This window comes from Pezoporus flaviventris, unplaced genomic scaffold (assembly GCF_033815535.1).
Source record: "Pezoporus flaviventris isolate CSIRO_AGI_PZ_B2104156 unplaced genomic scaffold, CSIRO_AGI_Pfla_v1 ptg000066l, whole genome shotgun sequence".
Lineage (NCBI taxonomy): Eukaryota > Metazoa > Chordata > Aves > Psittaciformes > Psittacidae > Pezoporus > Pezoporus flaviventris.
In genome coordinates, this window is record NW_026892614.1 from 10,977,560 (window position 1) to 11,001,686 (window position 24,127).

A 24,127-nucleotide genomic window follows, 5' to 3' on the forward strand; every position below is an offset into this window, starting at 1 on the left:
TACTCTTCTACATAATATACCTAGAGCTGATTGACAGAGGTGATCACATAACTAACTTTTCAAACATAGGAATTTTCAGCCTGCTTTGCTGTTCACAATGCCCCAACAGAGCAGATGCCCATCCCTGTGCTCTGAGACTGGCCCTCCAGCTGCTGAGAAGATAACAATCGGCTTAAACAAATGTCGTGTGTTTTGGGGTGGTAGCTAGAGTGTAGATAACCTTTAGCCTCCAACCAGCTGGCCACATGGACTAAGCAGTGATGATCCAAAGAGTAAATTGTGCTCTGAGAACGTAGCAATAAGTTGAAAAGACAGTCTTTAATCGGGTTGATACTTTTCCTGTACAGGCTTTCATGTGCATGTAAGAATTGCTGCTGTCATGCGTCTGAACAACCAGTTCAGCTGCTTACATTATATTTACCATAATCATGTATTTCTAACCTAATATACACTGTAAAAATAAAAATACTTAGAAAATAATTATGCCATTTCACTTCATGAAATCTGCTCTTTTAAAATGAGCATAAAATGATTAAATTATGTGCTCTAACAACTCTATTCACAGCCAAAAATACTGTGGCTTAGAACAAGGTATTAATTAGAACAGTCTTCAAAGTTTAAATCATTAGCTTATACTTTTCCTTTAGCTATGGAAAGCTTGTGGCAAAGACAAGTTCTTCATTTATCTGTGCTTAGGAACACTTCTAAAAACCAAAAGGTGAAAAATTGCTAAGCTTTGTTTTGCAGAACACTTGTTTTAATATTGGAATGTCCTGGGATGCTGTAGTTGGTTGAAGTTATATAGGGCTTGGCCGGTCTGTGTCCAGGGCTGGATCATGTTGAAGGGATCCGATGTAAGCCATGAAGCTGTTGTTCTGATGGCCCCAGTCATAGTAGTCTGGAGAGAAACTGGAAAAGGAAACAGGAGAGTTTGTGACTGGCAGGTTGTTTCTGTAGATATACCCTGTTAGGCAATGTGGGGAACATGCAACCACATAGAGGTAGTTCTCACACTCAAGTGCAGAAATAGGGGGTAGGATGATCAATAACTGCAAATAGTGAATATCCAGCTGTACTGAACCGTAGTTTGGGCTCAGAGGCAGTGACTATGCAATCTTAGGTAAACGAGTGACAAGAACTATATCCAGGTTAGCTTTCATTTTAAGATGACTGATTAATCTACTACTACCATAGTGCAGATACAGGAACAGTGAATGAGTAATGTGACAAGCTCCTTTTTGGGCAGGAGAGTGTCCTGGCAGTGCTTTTCCTTCTCTGAACAGGGTGCTATCATGCTTGCTGGGAACTGCTCCTTCCTGGAAGGGAATCCTTACCTAAAGCTCATAGCTACACAGAGAGAATTGACTTTTTACCCCAGTTCTGGGTTGTGTGGGATTTTGGCAGTTAGGTGGCTTCAAATAAGCTTTCAGCAAGCTGGAAAGCAAATGCCCCCTTCATTTCAGGTGAACCCCAAGACATTTAGCCATGTTACAGGGCAACCAAAGTTGAGAGGCTTCTCACCACCATCACAAGCTGCTGTCTCTGCTGTCAAGCTTTTCCCCACTCACCCTGAGCAGGGAGACAGCATTTTTTTCCTAGGTTGCCTTGCTCACACACTTAAAATAATGAATGGCACTTAGGCCACTTTTGGAAGAAACAGAGGGTGAAGCCTGCAGCCCAAAGGTCTGACCTGAGTTTTTCAAAAGGTGGCAGTGCTGTTACAATTCTTATAGTATGTTTTCATTCTTATTCCTTGTAGAGCCCTTGGCTCAGTGCTTTCCACTTTAGCTTCCCCTCACCCCCTGGAATTTATGCCACAATTGGAGCTAGACAGTTTACATTAGTCTTCTGCAGCGTGTAAGGGTTTTTCCTCCTCCAGTTTCTGTTACGGGAAGCAAGCAGTTCCCTCGTGTACCTCACCTGCCCTGTGCCCCCTGTGGTGCAATATTCCATGCTAGGTCGTCATCACTGTCGTATCTGCGGGGGTTGTCAAAGAAGTAAGATCTGGGACTGAAGCCATGGCTTGGGACCATTCCTGCATTGGCCTGGGGGAAGGGAAACCTCAGTCAGTATTTGCAACAGAGAGATCAACTGCTTGGGGCCTGGCTTCTAAAAGATGTCACTGCAGACTTACCTCCTGGTTTCCAAAGTAAAACTGGCAGGTTTATATTTCCTATAGGCTGTTTGCATTCTGTTTTTCTCTACCAGCACAGTCATAGTCTACAAACGGCTTTTCCTTTTTCTTCTGGCCAACAGATAGAACCTATTCCTGAAACCACCCTCTGCTCTGCATTTCACTTGGCTGCTGAATTCCTATCCATCCTGGACACTTTGCACTTTCAGCCTGGAGTGAGCAGTAGGGAAGCAGTTGAGGAGCTGCGAGATAGGAAATGCCTAAAGAGACTGTGGTTTACCCCCCACATTTGTAACCCTCTATCCTGGTGCATTACATCCCCTGCCTCAGGAACTGCTCATGCTGAACTTTGGCACCTGCCTCATGAAGCCACAGCTGGAAAGCCCCTTAGGATCTCTCTGAGCAATTTCAATATCTACCCTACAGTGCTGTGAGAGTCAAATCCCAAGGAAAGGCCCTTTGATAAAACAGGGAATGGGATATACATGTAACGCCTTCATTTACAAAGCGTTTTGCTTTTATTTCCCTATGAATCAAAACCGAAAACAAAAAAAAAACAACAACAAAATATTCAAAAGGGCAGTCTGATTCTGGAAATAGTGCACAGGGACACACAGGACCCCGCTGAGCCTCTTCCACTGATCCACTGCTTCCATCCCCAGGGAACAGGGTTCCCAGCACCTGCGGATAAGCCAGGACATCTTCTTGGCCTTAAGCGGAGAGCAGTTTAATCACCCCCTATGTTACTGATGTTAAAGAATTGACGCAGATGAAATAAAAATAGGTGCACCTCTGCTGTCTCCCCAGCTCCAAACTGTCTGGCTGAAAGTGTGGCAAGGCAAAGGACTGTGCGCTGCAGTTGACCCTGTGTCAGCACTAAGGCAGGCAGAGAGCTCCTTCCAGGGTGAACACAAGATGTCTCTACTCAAACCTTCTGAAGAGAGAAACTTAACACCAAAGAACAACTATTTCTTTGGATTGTTCCTTACTAACGAACATTTTTGATTTTCACTAAATGGGAGTTGTTAGGATTTTTAACTAAAAAAGGTTTGTTTTAATTCTAACCCCATGTTTTCTGGTCAAGTGTTTTCAGCCACTGGGCCAATTTGGTGTTTAACTGCAGTAACAGCCTGCTGGAGCAGCCTCTGAACCGAGGGTCCTGTGGGCCTTGGCCTCCCTCTTGTGGCACACTTGCATTGAAGTTCACTTTTGCCTTGCTGGAGTTCATTTTTTGCTTCTTTCTAACACTTGTTGTTCCCAGTTTTCTTCTTACCGTGCTGCTGTTTAACATAAATATTTTTACTGTGTAGAAAAAAATTCATCTGTGACCTACCCACTATGACAGATAACGTCATACCCTAAAAAATGTACCTATAAAAGAAGTGATATCACTGATTGGCTCTTCTGAACTGTACCATTATGAAGTTGGAGATTTAAGGCGTTCTGCAAATCACAATGCAAAAGCATAACGTTACAGCTGTTACTGCCGCGCTCTCTGACTTGTGAGAGAATATGGCCTGTTTGACTCTGTCAGCCCTCATCTGAGTAGGTTCCAAGTCTTTATGTGACCAGCTTTTGGAAAGGAGAGATTAGGCCACATCCCTTATTTTCATCTTCTTGGGAATCTCTCCCACACTATCCGAGCTTGGCCACCAGGTCCAGCCTTACTAAACTGACTTTAAATAAAACGACGACTCTCTGGGGTCACTTTTTAGAAGAGCAGCAGTGCTGGACTGTCCTTTAAAACATCTCTTCTTTTGCAGTTGTCCTGGGTAACTCCTCAGCAGGAGTGGGACTGAGATGGACACTGAGGCCCATGGGGTTCCTTTAACTGTGCTGTCAGGTGTTACATCAGCCTGACTTTACTACTGTCTCTGAAATCTGCATGTGAAAATAAAAACCGCCTTCTGTAAAAGCTTATTGTGTTAATTGCTTCTCTTACTTGGGAATTTACCGTTCACATCCATCTTGGGGAATACTATCTTTGGTTTGGCCTATGGAAACAGAGGTAATCCTAGTGCAGGGCTGATATTCCCCATGTGCCTCTCAACCAACACATCCTATGCTAACCTGGAGACATTGCCTACAGCTATAAAAAAATGCTTGTCCATCTATTAACTACCTAAATATTAAGGATACTTACAGGGAATTATCCTTCCAACTCACACCTTAATCTCTGCTCAGCTGAAATAGCAGACAAATATGTCAACAAGTGTTTATTACTGCATTGGTCTTTAACATGGAAACAGATGCACGGCTGAAAGAATTCAATCCTTTATTTCATACATGCTTTTGAACAGTCAGCACACATACATTTTCACTGCTATGTGGTGAAAGATCCCAAGTTTGGGTAACAAACTAACTCCTTTTCTACTGACTCCAGTAAAGTACTGTATTAACTCAAGGGGAAGATGTCCCTACATTAAGATGGCTTCCTATTTTTAAGGTAAACTTAAACCTGAGAACCAACCACCTTGTCTTCCTTCTGGGTAGATACAATGAGTTTCTTTCATGGGGAGTTAGTATAAGGAAGCGGGACGTTTGAGTTGCTTTTATTCTGCCAAGGACACATTGGAAAAAAAAGTCAAAAACGTACAGAAGCAGAAGCTGCTTCAGCAGCTGAGCCTCCAGACCTGCCTGGACACCACACTAGCAAATACAGTAACAAATTCCACCTACCAGATCTTTTGTAGGGTTTCGGACTCGGAAGAAATACACAACCAAGGAAGTAGGCAAGAGCTCCCAGATGAAAAGGATCACTCCGAACACTATGTAACCTGCATCTCCCAGCTGACATTTCAGATCTGCCTGTTTAAAAGTCAGAGAGAAAAGTGTTCAAAAGAAATAAAGACGGCAGCTTATTTAAAGGTGCAGGAGCAACGTGTCTTCTTATAAAGATTTGTATTTAAGTGGCTGAACTGCTGGACAACATGGCCAGAAATTCCATTTGGTAAAGCCAGATTAACCTGCCTAATGATTAAAGACATACTGAGAAAATCAATACACTGTCTCATTGGGTACATCCCTTTCTTTCTACCTTCCCTCGTCCCTCCTCCTCCTGCTGCTATCTTCGCTTGAGCAAAATCAGAGTTTACTGCAGGGGTCTTCCTAGCCTAAGAGCCTGGCAAGCAACCGTTTGATCAAGTGATCAAATGCAGGTAATGAGAAGTTAGTTTTCCAGTCTTTTCCAGCTCGGAATAATACATAAAGAAACAATTCATGCCCAGGTCTTCAAGGGCATTCCTGGCAATCTTGCTTTTAAAAATGAAGGCTTGTATCCCTTCAAATTGGTACACACTGTTAGCTTGAATAACCATGTTGTTACTCTGGCATTAGCTTTGAACTTCTCTCTAGGTTTCCCCTCCACCATTCACCATAGTTGCAGAGGGAAAATCCTGTCCTTTTCTGTGTTGTGTACAGAAGGGAAAAGGGTAATGTTTCTGACAGTGACCTGAGGCAGTACCACAGTACAAACATTGGGCTATACTTTCAAGAGCGACTTTTGATTCTGGTACCAAGTTGAATACCTGCTCCTTAGTTTCAGGCCCTTTACATATGGCTCAAATAATTTACCCCAAAATCCAGGCAACAAGTCAGACCAGATGTTCAAAAATCAGTAGCAGTGACTTAAGGCCTAAAGCATTCCAGTGAGCTCCCTATGAACAACCTCTGCATCCACGGGAAAATGTGACCAAATATTCTGACCATAAAGTTCCAGCCCCTGTTATTCCAAACTACATGAGTCAGCACAAGAAGTGGCCCCTGCAGGGGCTCAGCAGGAGCAGCAGCGACACTCCAAGCCCCAGCAACAAGAGGGCAAATGTTTGATTCAGGAGGTAAGTCCCAATCTAGTGCCCTTCTGCCTAAACCTGTGTGTTCTAGTGACATGGCCTGAGAACACCTTGCTGCGCTCCCCTTCTCTGCACCATAGCAGGGTTGATTCCTGGCCCCTTGACAGACCCTGCTCAACTAACTCATAATGAAGTCCTCTGGGCAATCCTACCCTACCATTTACCTTGCTTCTCATCTAGAGTTTTATCTACCGCTCAACAGAGAACTGTTAATGGCTCCAGGTTTGCTTGGCCACCCTGGCAACACAATGCCCTTGCGAGGCTGGGAGCACTGCTTTTGGAATGCAGGGGCTTGCTGAGAGGGTGAGGAGACATCAAGTGTCTGGGAACTTGAGGCCACAAAAATATACCCATGGTCCAAATGCAGGCCTGCCATTCTGCCTGGCTTTGACAGAGCTGGAAAACTTTGGGGATCTAACCACATGCTTCCAAGCAGAGAACGGAGCTGGATGCCCAAGTTTCATAAAATTCAGTGAAGAATCCCCTGCTAAATCCCTCTGTGCTTTTATCACTGTTAGGTTGTGAGCTGAATTGCCATTTGCAACTAAAGTTTGGGAAGAGTCTTAGTCTTATTCTCAGACTACAGAAGTTGTCATGTTAATGACAGGATTAAAGTAAGTAACTCCACAGCTCAGGATGCCAGTGGGAGATTTGGTGGTGACTTCAGAACTGAGCATTTCAGAGGAATCAGGTGCTGGTTTTCTGCTTCTCCAAGTACAGAACAGTCTTTCTAATGGACAAAATAACTGCCTGGTTTAATAAAAGGCACCTTTTTTTAACAATAAAGTCAAGATAGATAAAAGATTGAGGGTTTTTTTAATTATTATTATTTGCCTATTGTGTACCTCTTTCTTTTAGCACTGAAGGTGGGGTTTTTTTCTTCCTTAAGCTGAAATTACCAGAAATTTGTATTTCTGGAGCAAAACAATCTTAGGGCATTGAATTAAAAAAAAAAGGTTTTAATATATTAATTCCTCTTTTGATAGCATTTAAAAAATTCATCACTTACAGAATGAGTTTTTTCATTATCAAATATTTTCACACTTGCCTGATCTGACACGTTGTACCAATCATAATCAAAAGAATTGACTTTCTTGGTTTGGGAGAACGATAAGATGAACAAGTTGTAACAGGCTCGTGAGGTATAAAGTAGTATAACAGTCACTCCTATACTTGTCACCTGACAGACAGATGAGCCCTGGAAGAGATTTAAGCACAGGTTATTATTCATAAGGGAAGTTGAGAAGAGCATTGCTTTGCATGGGCTTCACGGATTGTCAGGCAACTGTCTGTAATTCAATGGACTTTTCCTTCTTTGATCAGCACAACCTACATTATGTATTTTCCTGTATTTCATCAGTACAGTGGTTTCCAGGCAATGGCAGCAGTTCCAGCCCTTACCAAGATGAGGTGTGATTAATTCCTACAACTTTCTGTCTGCATGCTATTTTCAGAGCAATGAAAACACATAAGAAATACACTTGGTATCAGAGGGAGCAAGAGAATTCAGCCCTCAGCTCTCCATTAGCTATAGAGCATCCTGTATCACGTGTTGGCTTCTTAGCCGGATGCAACCTTGCATCTTCTTACAAGTGCTTGCTATGCACCTATTTCGTAAGTATCAAGTAGATGGCAAAAGTCAGCAGTTAAATACAACACAGGCAGGAACAAAACATCCTGCCTTGCCTAATGTCAACACAGAGGAGACAAAGTAGAAGCACGGTTTATGGGCAGAGTGACCATGGCAGGGCAGCCTGTAAGTGGGAGCTTACGCACAAGGAGAAGAATGAGACTACAAAGTGTGAAACCACAACAGTTCCTAAGCCCTGAGAGAAAAGTGGACAGGGGACCCTGCAGCTCTGCCAGCCCAGTTCCTCAGCCTGCATTTATTGGTGTCAGTAAGAAGGAGCTCAGGAGTAGTTAGAAAAGCCTGCAGAAAACCAGCTTGCCTGTTTTCCCAGCAAAATAATGTCGGTTCAGGGAACAGCCAGGCTTAGGAGCATTACAAAACCCCCCGTACAGTCAACTTCCCTGACTGAATTCCTGCTTACAGCTCACTGGAACTACCACTCTTCACCAGACTATATCCTGCAGCCATGTCAGCAGTGAGCCAAGAGCCTGGAATTGGAGCCAGATCCATAGTAAGCAGTGGAGAAAACTGTGGCAAGACCAGCAAGTAGGAAGTGCCACAAAGAGGAAATGTTTGCTAGGCACTTCTCTGTTCTCCTTTGGTATTAGCAAGCCAGTGGCGCCGTCATGGAAACTGGAGGTGAGGCAGGAGAGAGAAGGTGCTGACTGGCACATACCATATCACAGCTCAGTGGCATTCGCAGACTGGTGATTGCAGAAGTGAAGAGCAGAATGGGATTGGTATCTCCCTATTGAGGTTTCCCAACATAGCTGTCATTCTTTAATAGTTAATAGTTAAATATGGTAGAGATTTAACAAACTTCAATCCCAACAAATACAAAAACAGGGGCAGAAGCGTCCTGATTTTGCTGCCAGTCAAATCAACTTAGTGGCTTGGAGAAGGGAGAGTGCAGCAGTAAAAATAAAGCCAGAGGAATCCTTCATCATTCGCAAGCCCCTACAGAAAAGAGGGGTCGCTCCAAGCTGGTAGCATGTCCCATTACGTGATGCTTCCAGCCAGCCCAAAACTGGCCCAAGTGGGGACCAAAGGGCACCCCCCTTGGTGCTGTTGTAGCCGTGGTGCAGAGGTCCAGGCCAGATCCCCATGCCAGGTCATGGAGGTGAATGTGTTCCCACATGTTGTCAGAAGATAGGTGCCAGCAGATTGGAGATGCAAATAAAAGGCTGCCAGTATCAATGCCTATCTACAGACACTGCAGAGCACACATTATCTCCAATGCTGTTTCTATTGTATCACTGCAGAGGATGGATTCTTCTTCTTTAGCTAGGGTTTGTTTTTTTTTCATACAACAGTAGCAGAATAAACCAGGATGTGTTTTTTTTCACTGCCAGCTCCAGCCATCTGTGTCCCTAAGGTATGAGCAGTCAAATCCTACTGGAAGTCCCCAGAGAAACTTCCATTTCAGGTCAGCAAAGCACTTTTTAATTCTCATTTCTACATTCAAACTTTTATCAGCTGAGCATTCTGACCTTTCCTGTCTGCAACAATGTCAGAGTTTGTTTGGGTTTTGTGAAATAACTTGAAGTAAAGAAGATCAGGTTTCCTGCAGGAGGAGGAAACGGAACAAAGTAATCTCCCAAAGCCTCCCTCAGGTTAACACTGCTTTGTTACAGAGATTTACACTTCCATGATTTGCAAAAGCAGAAAAACTTTTCTTACTAGTAAAAATAATCCATTGCCCATGCATGCCCTTTGGTCAGCAAATGAGAGGCTTGAAAGAAAATTAAAAAAAAAAAAGATCAACAAACTAAGCTGAGTTTTTAAATCTATTCAGCCCTGAACTTTCAGTTGTTGTGCAATATGGCCAGATTTATTAAACAGGAAAAGTACTCTTTTCATCTGATTAAGTAAATGGAGAGAGGAATGTTATTATATGGTTTTCTAAATAGCAGCTGAAACTTACATTTTTAAGGGTTTATTGTGGTAATAGTAATGTGCTATTGATTAAACTAATAATTTCAGATTCAAATATCTACTGCAAATGCAAGGCCCTTTGAAAACCCTGTTTCATTATTTATAAATATAACCCATCCTCACTGATTTCATAATAAACACTGCATGCTTATGTGATGCCACTCAGCACCTTGACCATTGAATGTGTGCAAAGCTGTAAACCTAACAATATTTCTTTAAAGAATATTTTGTAGCGTAATAGGAGAAATTTTTTTCCCCTTCTCCCCACTTGGCTAAATTATACTATATTCAGTCTTTTAAAACACATTCTCCTTATCTATAGGACATTATGCAAATATACACAGGGAGATTCCTCTGTCTGGTTTATCTTCAGCCTGCTCTTAACTTAAACAATTAACTTAATCAGTCAATAATTTGACAAGCTGAAGGATCCTGAAGTATAAACGACTTCTTTGTGGCAGTACTGAAATGGAGTGGTCCTCAGATAGGGACCTGGAGAAAGCAGTATCCACTTGAAAGCAGTTGTGAAAAACTCCAGCCAGTAAGATCTGTAAAGGCTGCCTAAAAAATACATATTTGGGGGCCACTGGAATTGGCCAAAAGCACCCTTACTGCCGCTTAGTATTTAATTCATATATTGACCTACATTGTGAGCCAAGTGCAAGCCATGAAGTTTAAGGCCTCCAGCTCTCAGGGGATCTGAAGAACTGCATGGCTTTTGTCTTGCACTGCCCTTGTCTCTGAGAAGGTACTTGAAAAGAACTGAAAATGTACCTTACCTTGGACTCCAAGTAAATGTTGGCTAAAGACATCTTGGAAATCTTATACAGGCAGATGGAGAGTGAAACGGCGCACAGCACAAACAACGTGTCATTAATTGCCACCCGGACAGAGACAATGATTTTTCTCTCTGAATTCTGTGTCCTCACCAATACTGCACATGTTAAATTCACCAAGAGGAAGAGGAGACTTATGAAAAGAGAAGCCAGGTAGAGGGGTAACCTGGGAGAGTGAGGAGAAAACAGTTTTAGCAACATTGTTCAGAAAGTGTACGTAATGAGACCCAAGTCGCGCCTGTTGGGCTGCCACAGCTGACAGAGTGACCATCAGCATATATCCAAATCAAAGTGCTCCAGATTGCTGGAGAGATTAATTTAGCTCATGTCAAACCTGTTTTTACAGTTACACAACAAGCTGTAAGTAAAAAAACTAATATCAAGCAGCAAAACATGTAAGACTGCAGCAGAAATACAACAGCACCGTTCTTAAAAACTACTTAAAATACACGTGTACTCTCTTAGAGCATGCACTTCATACACAGCAAGACTGTCTAACTACTACTCACTGACAGGAGAAATCTTGCAAAAGGCTGAGTTGCCTGGAATGGACTGGGCTTGACCCTGGGTTTGCTATACCAACACTGCTGTGAGAATCATCACTGACTGTTGATGTTTGCCATGAGATCTCATATTAAATTAGGGAATTGTCTAGCAATAGGGAAAATGTCTGAGTTAATGGTTCCCCAGCATCTTCATCCCTTTTCCTAAATAACCTGGTCATAAGCAACTTCTTGAAAGAAACATCAAGAAAGTTAAATATGCATATTGATTCTGGGCTGGCATGTTGCCATCTATGCCAGGCAGAAGGCGTATTTGCACAACCACAGGAGCAGAGCTGGAACAGAAATGCGACAGACACCCAGGAGCTGGACTGGTTTTCTCCATCTGTTTTTTCTCACCTACTCAGCCTTGATACCTGCAATATAATACCACATACTCAAGGAAAGCTGCTTCTAGTTCCTCTCTACTCCTACACACAGCTGTGAAGCTTTCCACTAAAAAAAGGGGCATGTCTCCAGTTCAGGTGTTTGCTTACTTCATTGTCATCACAATTACTAATAAGAGTCATAATCTGCAGACACTGAACAAGAGGTTTTGGCCACAGCTTTTATGCCTGCTGGAAACTTTGAATATGGCAAACAACAAACACCCAGACTGTCTCTGAGAAATCCAGTTCTGATTGCTTAAGAATACTTTACTTAATTGTGGCCTTTTTCTTTCACACATTCGTATCCTTTTCGGATAGCATCAATGAAGCCGTAAAGCTGAAGCACAGCTGGTTTCTTTCCAGAGGGCAAGAAAGGAAGGGGTGTAACTTTGAGACCTTTTAAATGTGTAACGAACAGGGAGAACTGAAGGCCCAAAAGTCCCTGCTTGTGAATCAGTGCCCTTTCCAGCTGTATCTGGCAGTGAATGAGGATGCTGTCTTTTCCTTGACAGTCATGGAAATTTCCTCTCGGGCAGAAGATTGTGCTCACTCTTAACCTTCCAGTGCAAGGCTCTGTTTTTAGGATTAGCAGCTAGAGATAGTTCCTTTAAATCTCAAAGTGTAATGCTGGAAGCACTGCAGTCCTGAAGCTCCTCTTACAAAGCTTCCTCTGGGGAATGCAGTTCCCAGTTGCAGTGATTGTACCTTTATAGCTTTAATTAATATCTCAAAAGTGGTGGTCATGTGTCTTTCCTTTCTTCCCCTCCCAAAGTCTGTTCAATAGTCTCATCTCTGCTCCACTATTATAGTGCAGGTAAAACATTCTTGTGGGGTTGAGGCTTACAAGGAAAGGTATGCTCTCACACACTGTGCCTACTTGCTGGACAATAAGTACATGCTCTCTTTTTCCCCATCTTAGTCAGAAGGACCTTCTGCTTCAGTGCAGCCTGCCTGTCCTTGTTTCTGGCTTGCCACCAGCAAGGCTTAGAAGTTTCCCTAACCAGCAGGCCAGGCTCCCTGATGGAGTTTAGCAGAAACAAAAAGCATTGTCACGCTTTCATGCCCACACAGTCCATACGTGCCAGAGCGAGCTGTCATGGCCAGTCAGTGGTGCAGCTCTTCACATAATGATCTTCCATCCTCGTTATTAACATGATGTGGCTGGGGAAATGGCTGCCTGTTTTGACAATAGGAGTTTGTTGCTGAACTTCTGAATAAGCACTGATAGAGATGCAGGCTGTGTCTCAGGGCAGTTTTAGGGTCTCTGTAGCTGCAGAAAGTATTCTCAACATAAAAGTAGAATCTCAACTACAAGGGCACCTACAAGGCATGAATAAACATATGGGATTTTTTTAGAAAATAGAAAAGCAGGACAGGAAAGCTGCTTCCAGATTGCACCAGTGACTGTTCAAAAGCTCATTGTGCCTAAACCCCACTTCAGGGCCAGTCTCTTAAAAGGAGCTGTGTGTAATCCGGCTTGGCCAGGGAAGGCACGTGCCACGGTCTTTTATTCTTTCTGCATTGGGATGGATGCACCCTTACATTTTAATTTGAGCTCAAAATCAAACTTCAGATCAATGCAGTGAGCATTGCCTTGTTTAACAGGAAAATCTGTTTGAAACTACTGTATTTTATATGTGGTTTCCTCAAACCCATACAGGGTCTGAGGCTTGTGTGTAACAAGGCATGCACACACAGCACAGCAAACCTCATTCAGACCCACTTACTGTGAGAAGTCCCCAAGCTCAGGGAGATGTGCAGAAGGGCTGTTTAAATATAAAGTTGGACTGGCACAGGCTTCGCCTTGAGGTCTTTTGCCACAATGACTAACATCATGGAGGCTGTGCTGAGCAAAGTTTACTTAACATTCTGGATCGGATAACATTCTGGGTAGGATTTTATCCGGTTTTGCTCTATCTGAAATTACTCTGATTTCTGCCAATACATACAGCAGTCCTACCCCTCTGTTGCCCTGTTATGTTGCCATTATCTATTGCAGAAATGCCAATACCAGTCAATAAGGTCTGACACTTTTTAAAGGAAATGGGGAAAAAACCCAAAAGTAAATATTCAGCTATGAAAAAAGATCAAATTCAGTAAGTGCAGACTCCATCCCCTGTCTGTATGCTGTCCATCTTTCTATCATCCATCTCTCCATCAGGATTTGAGCAACATGAAAGATGTCCCTGCCCATGGGATGGGGGGGTTGGACTGGGTGATCTTTAAAGGTCCCTTCCAACCCAAACAACTCTGTGAGTCTGTGATCATTCACTAGCCTGCTATAATTAAAATTCAGGACCTCAGCTGTGGATGTGCATGTATTACACCACATCAATGGCACTGTGTGAGATAGGAAACGAGGTCAGCTTTATTTATGTAGCTCTTTCACACAGGCTAAGCTCCTTCGTGCTAAGAGAGCTAGACCTTAAAACAAAATACTACTGAAGTCCTTTACCAACAGACCTAAATAAGAAAGAAAAGGCTAGACCAGATACAAGAGTGATCTGTGCTAGAAATGCAGTAGGCAAGAGTCAGGGTGGAGGTGTTGTGGGGAGGGTAATCTGTGCATGAGTAATTCCAGTCACAGTACTTAAGTAGCTGGGAACGGAAATGCTCCAAGAACTTCATGCGCAGTGCTGACAGGTATTGACTAAATATCACAAGCTCCCTTTGCTGGAATAAAGACATTATCAAGCATTTTTCAGGAATAAAGCCTTGCCACAAACATCAGTAACAGATGGGATTCAGAGCTTCTGTCTCTCATCTCTAAAGCCAGCCAGGAACATGTTCACAGACCTGCCCTATATCACCCTGACATGCAGCCCAGGCCTTGGGCAAAGCCATCCTCTTTGTTCCTGTTGCCTATGTGTACCACCAGGGGCAGGCACTCTTGCACTGGGGGCTGGCTGGGGACCTGGCTGGTATATGCTGTGCTTGTCTGGCCACCATACTCCTGGATTTCCTTCCCACAGAAAGCAGAGTGCAAAGGGTGGGGTGAATGTATTCGTATACCACGGTGTTTACCAGAGAGCATCCATCTCTTGCTCCTTGTGGTTTGGGATGTGGCCAAGGTACACACACAGACCCACTAACTTGAAAGCATTCCTGAGGCCACCAAAATAGATGCAGCCTCTCTGTTCCCATCCTGATAATTTCTGCATCAGCTGCGGTTCAGCATGGAGCCCACATCCCTCAGTCAGCCATCACCCCCTGTGTGTCCCACACCCTCACTAAGCACAGCCCACCCCAAGCCTACTCTCACCATTCTGCCTTTCTACTGAACGTGGTTTCTGAAGCACCTGCTCCAGAGGATCACCTCTCCAGCTGTATCAAAACCCACCTGGATAACGAACTTTCCAGGGCAAGGACAATGTTAGTATTTGACTTGTTGATACAGTACTATGTTCTCCTAACAGTAAGCAAGTAACAGGTCAGATTTCAGTTTCAAATTAATCTTCCTATCCTGAATTCAGAGTGTAAATTCTTCAGAATGGAGACAACCACGCTTTTCCCCCCTGTCTAAAAAACATTGCCCAACTGAGGCTTTTAGGCATTGCCACAATAAACATTAATGCATCGAGCTCCTCCTCAGCTTTCTGGACATTACTGCCCTATAGGGATCTGTCAAGTAGTTCCTGACAATTTCTCCTGCTCAACAAGATCCCAAACAAATATCTCCACCTAAATGCAAAGTTATGATGACCTCAATCTCATGGAGTCAGGGGACATTATTTGTGAGCTCCCAAACACAGCATCAAGTTGAATTCATTCTTTCTTGCTCTTTCCCTTCAAAAGTCTTCTCTCACCTTCACAAAACTTTTGAGTCTTTTATTACCACTGACCTCACAGATTAACATATACCCAGTCCCACTCATTCCTGTCAAAATAAATATATCACTTTGCTACCTTTACCAAAGCACTGGATCTGAATTCACCTAGCAATACTTATGTTAAGAACCTGTAAACTAATCACCAGGGTCTGTTTCTCCTGCTTGCATCTGAAATATCTACCTTTGAAATAAGTGAATATCTAAAAATGGTGCTTGTGTTGAGAAATGACACAAACTTCTAAATGCCATAGGAAGAAGCTGGCCTCAGAACTGTCATCATAAAACACTGGTACATAAATACGAATAGCTGAGATATGAGTGCCGCAAATTATAAAAGATGCAATGTTTTTCAAAAAGCATGTCTACTCTTCTCTAGCACATTAAATGTTTGCATGGTTCTTACCTGTATTTCAGTAGTTCTGGGGAATATTTTGACTTAGCTTTGAAAATCACCTGCAAACCAGAAAAATACTGCATCAAATACATGATACATATAAATAAGGCAAGATGCTGTGATCTGCAGGAATCCTGTCTCACAGGCCACAAGAAAGGCAATGATAGGTTTCATTACATGAGATTTGCATTTATTGCTTATCCATGGCAGGCAAGCTCTAAGTAAAGTATTAAAATCACTCAGCAGGAGATCATGATGTGCTTGTACACAAATTGTCTACTCCATTATTTTTACTTACTCTGCCTTGGGACTAAGATCCTAGATACCAGGGTTCATTAGAAGACAAGTATCAGTAAAATCATAGAGGCAAGTAATTATTAGGCTCTTATATGACCTAGCAGCATATGTGTCTCATGTAGATGAGGTTATACCAGCATATTGCATCAGATGCCCTGTTCCCATGAACAGCCCATCATAGTACCCTGGCATGCAGTTGGATATATAAGCATTCGACACTGTCCCACACGACATCCTTGTCTCTAAATTCGAGAGACATCAATTTGATAGGTGGACCACTTGGTGGATAAAGAACTGGCTGGATGGCCACACACAAAGAGTTGTGGTCAATGGCTCAACGTCCGGCTGGAGACCAGTAACGAGTGGCGTCCCTGAGGGATCAATGTTGGGACTGGTCTTGTTCAACATCTTTGTCGCTGACATGGACAGTGGGATTGAGTGTGCCCTCAGCAAGTTTGCGATGACACCAAGCTGTGTGGTTCAGTTGATACGCTGGAGGGAAGGAATGCCATCCAGAGGGACCTTGACACGCTTGTGAGGTGGGCTGATACCAACCTCATGAAGTTTAACCATGCCAAGTGCAAGGTCCTACACCTGGGTCAGAGCATTCCCAGGCACAGCTACAGGTTGGGCAGAGAAGAGATTCAGAGCAGCCCTGTGGAGAAGTACTTGGGGGTGTTGGTCGATGAGAAAATGAACATGAGCTGGCTTCAGCGTGAGCTTGCAGCCCAGAAACCCAACTGTATCCTGGGCTGCATTAAAAGGAGCGTGACCAGCAGGTCGAAGGAGGTGATCCTGCCCCTCTACTCTGCTCTCATGAGACCTCACTTGAAGTATTGTGTGCAGTTCTGGTGTCCTCAACATAAAAAGGACATGGAACTGTTGGAACAAGTCCAGAGGAGGGCCACGAGGATGATCAGGGGACTGAAGCACCTCCTGTATGAAGACAGGCTGAGGAAGCTGGGGCTGTTCAGCCTAATAGCAGCCTTCCAGTATCTGAAGGGGGCCTATAAGGATGCTGGAGTGGGACTCTTCACTAGGGACTGTAGTTACAGGACAAGGGGTAATGGGTTAAAACTAAACAGGGGAAGTTTAGATTGGATATAAGGAGGAAGTTCTTTACTGTAAGGGTGGTGAGGCACTGGAATGGGTTGCCCAGGGAAGCTGTGAATGCTCCATCCCTGGCAGTGTTCAAGGCCAGGTTGGACGAAGCCTTGGGTGACATGGTTTAGCGTGAGGTGTCTTTACCCGTGGCAGGGAGGGCTGGAACTTGATGATCTTAAGGTCCTTTCCAACCCTAACTAGTCTATGATTCTATGTATGTTTGCACCCATGTTACATAGCTAAAAAAGATGCCATAAAGAACCAAACTCATTATTTTAGTCTGAGTTATTATCTGGTTTCTGCTTTCTGTCTTTTCACTAAACAGTATGTATTTTTACGGAGAGAGAGCTCAGGCCCAGTAATTACCTTGCTGTAAGAGAAAAGACAAAACCTGGATGTTTTCTGCAACAGCGCTAGGTAATATTAGTCATAGGTGTTTAACCACCACCAGAAATTATACAAAAATATATGAGCATACTTTATATCTTAGTCACTAAAAAAAAAAAAAGACAGGAAGGCATCACTGCTTTTTCATAAGCTAACATGGTTTCCAAACACAGTTAGTTTACAAATGTTCATTTAAACCAGAACTGAAGCACACTGATTGCTCGTATTGCAAAAAAAACCATTACTTATTCTGGGTTCTTTCCTAATTGTTTTCTCCTCAAGTTATTCTGCCTTATCCATTTAACTTTGTTTTGCATGCTCTTTAGTATAGCTTGCATAATATTTCCTATGATTATCATGCTTTCCCAAGGAAATAGGACTTACATGATCACTATGTATGTGTAGGCATGTGCCTGCCTGTCAACCTGTTTATCTGTCCCTACACTGATCTTAAAATACTGCAGTCAGAGAACTGATGGAAAAACACTTGAAGTAGCAACAAATGAGCCTTTATCACCCTTCTAAAAGTTAATGACTCAAAAGAAGTGAGAAACCCTATAAATACATTTGATACATGACTTCTGTGAGGAGAACCCTGCGTAAAGATCCTACACACCACCCAGTATGTGAGAGTCTGAATAGCAATGTATCGTAAGAAATGCCCCAGTGAAGGAAACAGCTCAGAGTCAAGCATGAGACATAGATTTGGAGAAAAATCAAGCTCCACTTGTTCCAGTGCTCCTGGAACAACTTGTCATTTAACTCCTATTCACCATACACAGCTGCCTTGACATGGAAATAATTTTTGTGATGTACCAGCCTGCTCAGGACCAATTGAACCAGCAGAGAACACTTGAGCTTTTCAGCTGGCCTGGAAAAAAAATCACCTGAGAATAACATTGAAAGGTTGGGGAAAAAAGTCTCTAGAAATATCCTGCTGGATACTGTTTTCAAATAGTTAACATCTCTGGCCGCAGCCCTTACAGAAGATTTCTGTGATTCATTCTCCAGATTCCTGGATCATGAATTCTCACAGGAGTTCAGGAAGGAGTTTTATGTTTCACTCACTTGCTACTGAAAACAGAGGTATAAGAGGCTTGTGTATATTCTGCATTTCTGTGGTGCATAAAGAAGGGCTGTCATGTATTAGAGAAAAGATGGGGTTCAAAATTCTTCCCGTACACTTTTCTGTGCAAGATTTATTGCCCACCCTGCTTATTCTTGAAGAGACTGTGGGTAAGCAGGAGGAACGGATTCCTGACCTTGGTGAAACTAAACAAGTAAAACTTGTCTCTAGGGCCATTCCACAATCCTCACCTGTTCTGAGTAGCACTCACACATACTGTACCGTTAATTTTGACAGCTTTCAGGAATTGCAGAGTGTTCAGAGCCTGTGCACACAACTGCACAAGACAAGCAGTTTGCAGTGGGCAACAATTTGTGCTGGTCCACAAAACCTAGAAATTCACAAGAACCTGAATACAATCTCCTGTGGTTTCCCCATAATGATCCACTCGTCCCTATAATGTCATAGAGCAGAACCATCACATAAACCAGTCCAAGCTGCCCTACCCAGCAAAAGCTCTGTGCATAACAGCTAAAACCAAACATGATGTTCCAGCTGCAGATCCAGCAGGATCCCCAGATGCAAGGTCACTAGAACAGCTGTTACTGTGATTCTACATGTGGTGGACCTGCTCCAGATGATAAATGCTTCTGAACTTTATCAGAGCAAAATGACTGTTAAGAAAGAAAATGAACATGGTACAGCGAGTGGATGCTATATGGAATGAAAGCTACAGTATAAAGCATGGACACTTACTAAATCATTGCTAGACAGAAACACAGGCAGCCAAGTTCTGCCACCTTTGCTTAAACACTGATGGGGCCTCAGCTGCTGGAAGCAACACGACTGACACAGAACAAACAGCTGTTTAGTGGGAGTAAGGATGTCAGAAGCTGATCTCAATATACTTTATATGTGTGGGTGCAGCCTTTTGGTTATAACAGCTCAAGAGACTGGTTGTTCAATGGCCCCTCCCTGCAATAGTGTTGAGAAAGCTTCCAGTCAATATCTGACTCATCTAAGTAAGTCTTCCAGCAAGCCAGAGCAAACCAGGCTATTCCTAAGAATAGACTAAAGAGCAAGCAGAAGGCAGACTTTAAAAAAAAAGCTTTCTGAGAGCCCCAAGTTGAACAGCACCACAGAAAACTCAGTGAAAGTCCTTGCTAATTTTCTAATGTCTACAGGGTTACTTTTTCTTCTTAAAGGTATTTCCCCTTTCACTTGCGCTTTAAAGGAGAAATATCCTGTTTTGACTCCTTGTTTTTGCCAAAGGACTGAAAACCTCAAATTAGATTCTCACACTCCCTCCTCCACTCCCCTGAGGTATATGTCTGGCATACAAAACTGCAACAGCACAAAAAGACTCCAAGAATCTCTTCGTAGAGTCAGGGAAAATTTCTGTTGCAGGAACTGATGTAAACAGCTGACCTTAAAGGCATTTTACCAGGCCCCAGCAGAGGAGCAGTGTGGATGGCATGGGAGCCCGTCAGCAGCTCAGCTGCAGACAGCTCTGCAGAACTTCTGGGCAGCACAGTAGGCAGACAGGGCCAGGCTGCTGTAGCTTAAGGGGGTTCCAGGTACTGTTATGAAAGTTAAATCAACAGCCGCTCTGGCCCTATAAGTATCAGTGAAACAGGTGTCAAAGCCAAGTCACATATTCCCAGAGCAAAAGAGAAAGAGAATCTCACTGCAGTAATTTTCAGTTTTGGAGTTTCAGCTCTGATTTAGCTAAACTGACATGACGGCTGGCAAAAACCTCACTGTACCTCTTGTGCTAGCTGATCAATTCACTTTTACAGCAGCCACAGCTTAGCTTACCGAAAAGCCTCAGGTATGTTAAGTGCTTACATATGTCTCAAGCTGGCCCTTTGCACAGGAATGAAGCTCAGCTTTATTTACCAGTTCTCATTTCAAAAACTCCACAAGGAACATAGGATGTACTTTTCCTTCCCAGTTCCTTTCACCATGGCCCCTCTCTTCCTGTCATACTACATGCAAGCTTCTCTTTGCACCCTGAAAATATGCCACAACTTCATGCAGGCCCATAGCCCCTCACCATTAGCACATACACCTTTCTTGCAAACCTTGCTGTATATCTTCCTGTCCCAGGCCAACCTTCCCCTTTCTCTCTTTCTCCTTTGTTCATTCTTTCATTTGGATCAAATTCCTCAAAACATGCAAGCTTTCCCTCTATTCTCTAAACTCTACATGGATTGTAAGACCTACAGACATGGGCAAGGTGACTACTCAGCTTTGTGTTGGTAACAAAAGCTCTGAAAGGACAGTGACCATCATGGGCAGCCAGCCACAGTAAACTTGCATGTGTAGCTTTCCTATCAAATTATTTTCTAAGTCAGATAATGTCATTCTTCATGTCAGATGCTGTCAGATGCTGTCAGCCTGAAGCTGCAATTTGTCTCCTATAGATCCAATACTGAGGGCAATGTCTGACACTCAACGTATTTGCTGATGCTTTACTATCCATAGTTAGACTCCTGTGTAGTTCTATGTACAACTAAAATATGCTTTAAATTAATAATAGGTATATTCATTCCTACTAAAAAATAAATATTTCTCCTAAATAAAAAGCCGGGTCTGTCCTCTCACTGGTGGTATTATTTTTGAAATACTATGCCCAGTAATTAGAGGATGAGAAGTTCTCTTAATTTTCCTCCCAGAGCTAACACGTACCCCAGTTCCACTGAGATATACGTAATCTCCCAGAAAGCCTTGTGCTGGTTTTTCCCCACCCTGCCAGGCACCGCCAGCATGGCAGCTCTCCTCTACACTGTCTTCCTCTGTGCAGTTTCTCTTCATTTGAAAGTCCCTGATTTTATCAGCCCTGCCTGGGAGGCAGGGTAAGCTTCTCAATCTGGAGAAAAGGGAAACTGGTTAAGGAGGAGGAAGAAGTAAATCTGCCTATCAGCCCCTCTCCACCCATACGGCCTCAGTTCTTTAGCTCAGCTCCTTAGTTCCTGGAGAAGTTCCCAACCTGAAGATAAACCTACCACCCACCAAATGATTTGCTATGCCTGACCATGGGGGAGGCCTGGGACTTCCAGCATTCTCCATGGCTCACGGTCTTTGGCCCTGACCTTCTTTCTTGAGTCTGTAACCCTGCATCCAAACTCCCCTCCTGGTTCATTTGTATCCTGTTCCCCTGGGAAATGTAAAGTTTGAGCAAACAGGATGAAATGAAGCAAATCCTTCTCTGCCCTCCCCTCAATACACACCAGAAAAGGCAACTTCTTACTTGATTTCACAGAGCCTCTTTACACTTTTGTGCACTGTATTGACTGTAAAGCCTGAGGACTCATCTCAGCCTCCCTTTGTCAGGGGCAGGAAAGATTGGGCTAAGCAGGACATCAGGAAAAGAATGCTCGAGTCCTGGCATCCTCACTGACTGGAGTCACTGAAAGTGGAAATTGCCTTATTTGCTGATTTGCAGTCTTTGCTTTATCAAGCAGCAGAATAAACCTGTGGGAGCTGCAGGTGTGAGCCAAAAATATCTATGGGATTTTTGGTCTCTGTAGGTGGAAACACACACTTCAGCTCCCTATCTGATGGGTTAAGATCAGGGAGCTGCTCTGGCTTGGTACAATGCAGTCATATGCCAGTGTTTTTCTATTGTTTTACAAAAGTGCCACTGGATCTGATCTTCACTTGAGATTTAGTTCAATGATTTCTAAGCAGACAGAGGCTTATCCTGAGAGGGTAGGTCACATTATTTCTTTTTTTTGTTTCCTTTACAAGAGAATGAATACACACAAAGGACTAATAAATTCTAATAAGTGTTGTGCTCTCACTAGAAATCACATATTTTCCCCTGTATGGGATTTCTAAGAGGAGTTAATATTGTATAGGCCTTATCTGCAGCACCCTTTCTATTCTGCCTAAGTAGGGCAACAAGACCACAGCAAAGGACCATGAATTTGGCTCTTAATCCAAAGATCCCTTGTTCTGAGTCAAAACTATTTTGATTGTAACTTCCCTTTCATCCATGGGTCCCCTGCTTTAGCAACCAGCCCCAATATACTACGGCTCCTTCTGCTGTATCTGCTGATGCTCAAGTCTGGGAACAACCCCTGCTGTGCTGACGTCGTTGTGGCTTATTTGTCATGCTACACATGAAATACAGTTGAAATTTGTGTCCCCATTGCTTTAGGATACCTATTAAAATGGGAATAGTTGTGGTTAACTTTCTGTCAAGTTCGAAGGTGCTTATTATTCTGAAAAATGTCCTCAGGCACTTGCCAAATGAGGTTTCTTGTTTGGCCAGGAGGATTTGCAATATAGTTTGAATCATTTTTATTTCTCACATCTATGTCTAGAAGTTTTCCTAGCAGTGCCACATTTATAAATGGTGGGTGCTGTACAACAGATGATAAACACCTGCAAATTCCAGAGATCCCTAAAGCCTCTTCCAGTCCTCTGTCCCTGTACTGTACATAGATCCCTTCTTTCCCTCTGGCTAAGAACCAGTTAAGTAGCATGGTTTTCATGCAGTGAGACACAGCTGCAGACCCTTCCTGCCTGCCTTCTAGAGAAAAAAGGATAAAAGTTGCTTCTGAACAGGTCTGTGAAGTTATAAGCCATTACTGAAAACAAAATTCTTTATCCCCACCCCTTTCGCGCTAGTTCTTGCTTGCCTGCTGTGGAAAGCTAGATGCACATTAAACATACAGTCTCAAGAGGATGCTGAATTTCAAGCCAAACCACCTTTTCATGGTTAGAAGTAAAGAATTAATAATAGCGAATTAAAAATATGAGCACTTATTCTGTGTCTTACGTTATATATTGTACAATGGCTGTGCTTCTATTTCTTGAGGCTTTGCTTTGGCTGAGGAGATATTTGAGATGAGATTTCACTGGGAGCCACCAGCTCTAAAGCAAACAACAGTTCTAATAATACGCCTGTCTACAGTGGCCCACAATCTCTAAAGATGATGACGCACATCACGAACTCTGCAAGTCCCTTGCAAATATCATTTCAAAAGCCTCACAACAGCTCTTCAAGACAGGTAACTCTTGCAGTCTTTTACAGAGGGGCTCAGAGGAAGATTGTGAGGACTCATGATGACAAAGCAGAAATTGTCTCAAAGGTAGAATCAATAGCCTTAGCATTTTTTTCTGTTTCCCACCACTGACTTGTACTTCCTGAATGAGATCAGACAGCAATGCCAAAAATAATTTACAAGGACATACGTGTGCATTCTGTATGCTCTCTTTCTAGATCTTCCTTATATGAAAGGAATCAGTTATTGTCAACAGCTAGCCCCTGAGTGCTGGCACTGTAATGCACAGAGTGCAGGCTGCTGTGCCCCCCTGTGCTCACGCCAGGCTCAGCTTCTCCTGGTGAAGAGCCAGGATGCTGCATTCTGCCTCCAGACTTCCATGGCAGGCCTACGTGTGTGTCAGAGGGAAGAATTAGACTTAGAGCTATGACAGTCCCAGTGATGGGGACTGTCTGTGCGATGATGGACATTTGCCCCTGTGGAACTTCACCATTATCAAATAATTCTCACAATAGCTATGGGATAAAGCATATGTCACCACATGCCTGAGCTGAATTTGAGTAGCATGTAGATGAAAGGTTCCTGTAATCCCTTAATATATCTCAAGTCCCAGGGAGCAAAGCAGGTTGAGTTAGCAGGTGTTTCAGACACTGAATCCAGAAAAGTAAACCTAAGCACAAACTGTGTATGTGGTTCTAAGTATTTAATACCTTCTAC

General features: G+C 43.1%; 1 protein-coding gene across 3 annotated transcripts in view; it reads right to left on the reverse strand.

The window, feature by feature from the left end:
• Window positions 1-299: 299 nt before the first annotated feature.
• GPR137B (G protein-coupled receptor 137B) overlaps window positions 300-24,127 on the reverse strand; it is a 32,472-nt gene continuing 8,644 nt past the window's right edge. For 2 of the 3 annotated variants that reach the window (XM_061471210.1, XM_061471209.1), the window contains exons 4-9: window positions 15,551-15,600; window positions 10,330-10,552; window positions 7,030-7,183; window positions 4,814-4,938; window positions 1,921-2,045; window positions 300-909 (exon numbers count right to left, since the gene is read on the reverse strand). In XM_061471210.1, the coding sequence (XP_061327194.1) occupies window positions 798-909; window positions 1,921-2,045; window positions 4,814-4,938; window positions 7,030-7,183; window positions 10,330-10,552; window positions 15,551-15,600 (789 nt within the window). In that variant the 3' untranslated portion in view covers window positions 300-797. The remainder of the gene's footprint in view (window positions 910-1,920; window positions 2,046-4,813; window positions 4,939-7,029; window positions 7,184-10,329; window positions 10,553-15,550; window positions 15,601-24,127) is intronic. The other variant, XM_061471212.1, reaches the window with a different exon arrangement.